The following is a 6,727-nucleotide window of genomic DNA, read 5'->3' as shown; positions in this document are numbered from 1 at the left end:
CAAACATCAATCAATCAATCAAGGAGGCGAGACGCCTGTTTTATTCGGAAGAAAGGGAACTGGAGAAGGCTGCCTTCCCCGCTAAAAGAGCGTCTTCTTCGCGGCGGGGCGGAGCGCCGGGGAAGCCGGGGCCAACGAGCATTTCCCTCAGCGCCGTCTCCCCTGAACCCCACTCAGTCCCCTCGCAGCCCCGTGTCTTGGCCTTCTCCCCTCGCCCTGGCTCATCTCGTCGTGCGGCATCGTCCTTGAATGACAAAGCCCGCTGTGTCTGGGACTGGGTTGTGCCTCCGTTTCCTCCGCCCTGCTCTCCGGGTCTCTAGGCGCTTGCACCGCTGTGTTCCACGGCCGGCCCTCTCCCGTCCCCCGCACCCCACCACGCCCCCTTGGTGGAGGCAGTTTCCCCACCCGTTCCTACTACCTGGGGGTGGCTGGATCTAGGGGCGGCGGCGCTAAGGTTACGAGAACTGGGACTCAGGCAGTGGGGACCAAGCGTTGGAGAAAGTCCCCGGGGTTATGCTCCCCCACGGGATGGTCGGGCCCCCCCCACCCTGCAGATTCCCACATCCTTCCCAGTCCGGCTTCCAGGGTGACCACCCTCTGGCGGCCACTTTGAGGAACTACGTTCCAGGAAGCCCGCGGGCTCCCAAAACTGGCTTGGGGAGCAGAGGATGAAGGCTTGGGTCCATGGACGGTACCCTCCTCCCTGTGCAGGCAGCCTTCCCAGTTTAGTAGGAGGAAGCGATGCCTAGATGAGTAAACAAAGAAGCTGCGCAGGGCCTGGTGTCTTCATAAAGAGAAAGAATGTCTTGTCACCAAGCCTGGGTGTCTGGCCCTCCTCGGGGTCCATGAGGGAGGTGAGGGCTGCGGTGCCAGAATCATGGCTAACACTCTAGCATCGAAGCTGAGGCAGCCGTTTCCCAGTCTGAGGCTTAATATTGCACCAACTCTCGATCCAGAACTGGCTCTGAGTCTTCAGGATGGTGCAGAGCTACCAGCAGCTGGTATGTGGCCGTGCCAAGGGTGGCCCCCACCAGAGGGGCCACCACAGGCACCCACCACCAGCCATTACCGGCACTGCAAGAGAAGGACAAAAGGGAGCTTATCAGGGCTGACTCCCTTAGACTTCCCCTGAAAGACGGAGCAATAATAAGCGCTTCCCCTAAAGCAGTTCCGGGGGTGATCAACCCCAGGAAGAAGGTATCTTGGCATCAAAACATAGTACTTAGAGAGGAGCAGCCCCCAGGAGAACTTGGTCCAGCCTCTTGCCTTAGGGAATTACCTGAATATACCCATTTTATTGATGAGGTCACTAACCCCCGAACAGCTAATAAAGAGTCCAAGAACACAACCTCTAACTCTTACTGTTTCAGTGAAAAGGGTGGAGGGGGCAAGAGGGAGTCAGGGAGAAAGGGAGAAGTGGGGCTTAGTGGAGAGTCCCAAGAAGCCAAGAGGAGAGAGCTGGGGACCCAGAGACAGCGCCTTAGCAGGGGGCGGTGAGTGGAGGGACAGCACAAGGGGAGGCCATCACCCACCTGAAGACTTCAGGGCCCCAACCAGCCACGTAGGTGAAAAGCCGTGGGCCCAGGTCCCGGGCAGGGTTGAGTGGGAACCCACAGTTGGCACCCATGGATAGCCCAATGGTCAAGATCAGCAGCCCCACGGCCACGGGCTCCAGACCTGCAGGCACTCCCTTGTTCCGTGTATCCAGGATGGCCAAGAGCCCCACCATCAGGATCCCGGTGCCTAGAACCTTGCAGGTGACAGAGGCAGAGGGGCTCCCATCAGCTGCCTAATGTTCTATCTGCCCTCTCTCACCCAAACTGTCTGGGCCACCAGCCCATGTCATCCGACTTTGTCCAACAAAGGCAGCTGGGTTGTGGGGGTGCAAAGATAGGCCCAACCCTCCATCCCCTACCACCCAGAGCCTGAACAAGAGGCTGGGGCCCCAGAGGGCAGGGGCAAAGTTCCAGTCTGTCACAGGTGTCCCCCTCACACCTACCTGGTCCAGGAAGCCGCCACTCAGGGACAGATAGGGAGCAGGGTAGGTGGCAAAGATAGACGCTGTCTCCTTGGGGCCAGTCACGGTCAGGTTCCCACCTGTATAGTTCTGTAGGGCATCTGCAGGGGCGGGAGATGGGGGAACACCCAGGATTTCCATCTTTGCTCACTCAAAACTGTTCCAAGGATCCCCTGCCCACGCATAGATGCCCCCACTGTCATTTCCTGTTACCATAGTAGAGAGCATAGGTGGCTCCGGACGCACAGAAAGCAGACAGTAGCTGCACCAAGACGTAAATGGGGAGTTTGGCCCAGGGGAAGTGTCCCAGGAGGCAAAAGGCCAGGGAGACGGCTGGATTCAGGTGGGCCCCTTCAGGGATCAAGAAAAGAAAATCAGCATCCATCAAGCGTCCCTACCAGGCACTCACCAGTAACACAGCTACTCCTCCCCACAACTCTGAAGGCAGATGCTACTATTCCCATCATATAGATTAGGAAGTTGAGGCTCAAGGTTAAGCAACTTGTCAAGGTAATACAGTGAAGCCAAGGTTTGAACCTGGGACTGTCTGCTCTTTCCACCACAGCCCTTGTGTCTCAAGGCTCCAGCCAGGGGTAGCTGGTGGGGTCCTGAGCAAAGATGAACCCCAGAGGGCTTCAAGTGGGGGACACCAGAAGATAGTACCAACCCTTACTATTTTGTCATAGATCTTTGTCTAGGAGGTTGGAGAAATATAGAAAGAGGAGGGGCTGGATGGGGCCAAATGCATATCTCAGTCCAGGGCACTGGTCAAGCTCAAGGAGATAATATCCATGAATCACCTGTCACCGTACAGCCATACTCACAGGCACAGTCCTACCCAGTCTAAGGAGCACGCCCCGCCCTCCTCACCTGAAACATTACCACCCACGTAGATGGCCAGCATAACGGCCAGAGAGCCAGCCAGAAACATGGTGAAGAAATTGCCTTTGGTTTCTCCACTGGTGACAGCCTGGGCCACAGCCCCCTGGGTGAAGAGCTGGTGGGGAGAGGGAAGGTGAGAAGCCGGGAACCAGGAATAGGGCGCCTGGTGGACCAACAGGGGACAGAGACTGGGAAGGCCAGGGGAGGGGCTGAGAGAGACAACTTATGAATAAATATGAGGGATCAGCAAGGAAAGGAGAAAAGCAGAAAGAGGGAAGGGAGAAGAGATGGGAGCAGTGGAAGGAAAGGAAAGAAAGGAAAGAAAGGAAAGGGGGGCGGATGGAAAGGGAAAGGAATAAAACTGAGGGAGTAGGAGAGGAATACAAGAGACCGGAGGGGGGGAAGAGAAAAGATGGAAGCAGGACACCCAGAGGAAGAAATAAGAACACCAGGAGGCACCCAAAACTTTTGCCCACTCCGTTTCCTTCCCCCCTCACCCTGCCTACCATGAGCACAAACATGCCCAGAAACTCTGCCAGACACTGGCGGGCCAGGAGGTTTCGGATCCGGAGCCGGCCCTTGACTCCTGCCAGGGCCATGGTGAGGACACCTGTCTTTGGTCACCGCTCCCTCGATCTGCACAGGCACACGTGGCTGCTACTCAGATACTGCCTAGCAGGGGAGAAGATAAGGGAAAGACTTTAAAACCAATTAATGAGCTCAGCTCTTGAACAGCAGCTCAGTGTATCCACATGAGTCTAGGGAGGCTAGATAAAGGGAGAATGTCCACAAGGGCAGGCTGTGGGCACACGGAAGCCTGGAGTGTACCCCGCGCTGTCTCCTCCATCTCCGCTCCTCCTGGGAGTGGTCTCCTGCTGTGCTGACAGACTGGGAACTCCCATGCTTCACACACCTGAGTGCTCTTGGTCCTATTGCTCCCAGCCTGCAGATGAGGGTGTTGAGAAAGCCCCTGAATTCCCCAAGCCCACGCAGCTAGCTAACGGCTGAGTCTGAATTCAAATCCAGGTCTTCTGTCTCTCCATCTGCTATGCCACAATGCCTCTGATGTGGAAAGTAAAGCCTTTCCTCCAACTATTTGGAGGTTTGGAAAACTCAGTAGGCATCCAGAGAGACTGGGCTGAAGACCGCCGGGTGCAGGAGTGAAACCCACGTGAGGAACGCTTGGACGTCCTTTATGCAGACGCTCATCTTGATGACAGAATGAATGCTCTGGCTTTGTCTCCTGCCATGGCTCCAGAGGAGGGCTTCGCACCCACGTGGAGCCCCCCCCCCCCGCCCTTCTCGGGGTGTTGCCACTCTTTTCCCGCATCCCACGGCTTCAGCCTAGTGCTGAAGATTCATTCAACTAGATTCATCCAACTACCAATGGAGTTCTAGACACTGGAGAAACAGCAATGAACAAGACATGGTTCCTGCCCTCCCAGAGCTTACATCCTAGCAGGCGGAAACAGACAACATACTCGTTTTGAAAATCCTGGATAGAGTTTATGAGGTTCTTGAGAGCCGGGCCATGAAACGCCGTGGGCTCAAGCAGCTCTGGGTGCACCTGTGTGCAATAATACTTCTTTACTGGGTTTCATGGCTACTGTAGTGCTCCCCCCAGGTCCCCTCTGTGGGGCCAATGCACCCATTCCCCAGCTGCTGGGAATCTCAGACACTGAGAGCACACAGCTGCTTCCCTCAGGGCAATGCTTTCTGTGATATGAAACTGTCTCACCCAAGGTTATTGCCCTGCCGTAGGGCCCATGACTGTTCGGTGCAGGGACCACGGAGATCTGATCTCGTCAGGATTTTTGGACAAAGGATTTGAATTAACACTGATAGCTGAGAACTCAAAGTTGTCAGCAACCAATTGCAACTCAAAGGATCACAACTCACTTTAGGGTGATACTCGCTTTATTGCACTGGCCTGGGACTGAACTCACAATGTCTCCGAGGTCTGCCTGTATAGGTTTGCCTTTCCTGCACAGAGGGTCTCAACTAGTACCATTCTGCAAGGACTCACAGTAAAAGGGGTGTGGCCGTGGGCATGTGACCAACAAGTCTACTGGTCTATGCTGCCCCATTCAGAGGCCACCAGTAGGACAGAGCAGTTTAATGGCCTCTTAATGACACAGATACGGTGCCAGCTTCAAGACAAAACCCTATGCGGATGGGGAACCACCCTCCAGGACACGACATATACCCTAAATCAATGACTGCTGTAAGATTGTGTCCCCAGGAAGTAGATTATGTGGATCTGGGAATTCATTATATGGATCTAGGATAGAAATCAAGTAGCCTTCACTCACCTTCACTCACAGTGAACCAGGTGGGGAATTTGAGGTCTAGGGGTCCTAGAAACCAGACATGGAATTCTTCCTCCGAGCATCACAGAATCCTTTTGAACTTTGGAGTCTTTGTAGCAAGACACGAGCAGGCAAGAAATGGAGTCGTCATACTGGCAGGAGTGATTACCTGTGACGGAGGACGGGAATTGCAGCTACATGGGAGGCAGGAAGATTCTTGTGGCTTTCAGGTTACCCACTCATGCTGTTCCCATGCTCAGTTTTAACAACAAAAAGGATAGCCGCCAATCTAAGAAGTGCAAGGTACCCAAGGGCACCCTCAAGGGTGAAAGTCTGGGTTATCTGACTCTCCAGCTGCCTAGATCAGCAGAGGCGCCTGCTAAAGGTGAGGGAAAGCTAGAACCACTGATACAGGATGGGGTAAGAGTCCACCAGAGGCTCAAAACCGATTGCAGCAGGAAAAGCTGTACTTTCCCACCAAACCTTCTCTTCAAGTTCTCCCAAGAAAGAAAACCAATCAGAATCCAGAGAGGCTTTCCCCTCTGGCCAAACTAACCAATGGAGTATGGACCTGAGCAGTTCAAGTGGTGAACTGTAGTAGACGCCACAGTTCTTTGCCCAGACCCTCCTTTTAGGGTTGAGAGTCTGTCTCCCGGCTGCTAGGGAGATACCTCAGCCACCTGGACGGGTCTCGCCCTCAGCAGGTTTCCCGCAGTCAAGTGATTGGCTGGTTCAGGAATGCAATGTCCTGGTCCCTTTGCCTTAATTTGGGACAACTCAGAAGAATTCTCTCTGTGCAGATCTCCCCGTAGAATCCTAGATCAGCTGAGGACTGTTGCAACCACAGTCAGTGACTCCCTCTGCTCAGTCCTGCTTTCCCCACTTCCCTAACGGCAGATCTCCCAGGGGCACGCGCAGATGGACCTTCTGCATGAAACTCTTCACTCCGGACTCGATTTCCAGGGGGACCCAATCTACGACTTTGTCTTCTCAACCCTACACACTTCCATCAGCCACTCTCCTTGAGCCTTTCAGGCTGAAAAACATCAGTCACCGTATCCCTCCTCTTGTTCTCTCCTACCACTTTAAAGATGAAAGGTTCCTTTTACTTTTGTAGTTACTAAAGTAATGTGTGTTCATTATGCTTATGTCACACCCTCATGTCTCCAGGTGGAAGCAATTCTACTAGACCAGAGGTTCTCAACTAGGAGTACTACCCGAGAGAGAATTTTGGAAATTTGTGGAGGCAGGATTTTTGTTGTTTCACAGTGACGGTGGGGGAATTCCATATAATTACCCATCAGAAGCTAAATATTCTAAACATCCCACAAGACACACAACAAAGACTTATTCTATGTCCTATGTGACTTGAGAATGTCCCGCCACATGTACATATTGGTGCAAAGCTTGTTTATAATGATATGAGCCCAGATTCTGTTATATATAAACACACTGTGGCGACAGAGCCAGGAGTGCAGTTTCCAGGCTCTCGGCCTTATGTGGAAAGGTGCTGGCTCAC

At 53.7% G+C, this 6,727-nt stretch overlaps 1 protein-coding gene across 1 annotated transcript; it reads right to left on the bottom strand.

The window, feature by feature from the left end:
• Nucleotides 1-34: 34 nt before the first annotated feature.
• AQP10 (aquaporin 10) lies at nt 35-5,485 on the bottom strand. The gene is made up of 7 exons (XM_033093094.1): nt 5,212-5,485; nt 3,406-3,571; nt 2,888-3,014; nt 2,231-2,368; nt 2,000-2,118; nt 1,533-1,750; nt 35-1,074 (listed from the first exon to the last, which is right to left on the bottom strand). The coding sequence occupies exons 2-7, from the start codon at nt 3,496-3,498 to the stop codon at nt 930-932; spliced, it is 840 nt and encodes a 279-aa protein (XP_032948985.1). The 5' UTR covers nt 3,499-3,571; nt 5,212-5,485; the 3' UTR covers nt 35-929.
• Nucleotides 5,486-6,727: the final 1,242 nt, after the last annotated feature.

Source organism: Rhinolophus ferrumequinum, chromosome 22, assembly GCF_004115265.2.
Source record: "Rhinolophus ferrumequinum isolate MPI-CBG mRhiFer1 chromosome 22, mRhiFer1_v1.p, whole genome shotgun sequence".
Classification (NCBI taxonomy): domain Eukaryota; kingdom Metazoa; phylum Chordata; class Mammalia; order Chiroptera; family Rhinolophidae; genus Rhinolophus; species Rhinolophus ferrumequinum.
Note: the sequence above shows the minus strand (reverse complement) of the source record. Positions and strands in the feature narration are given on the sequence as shown.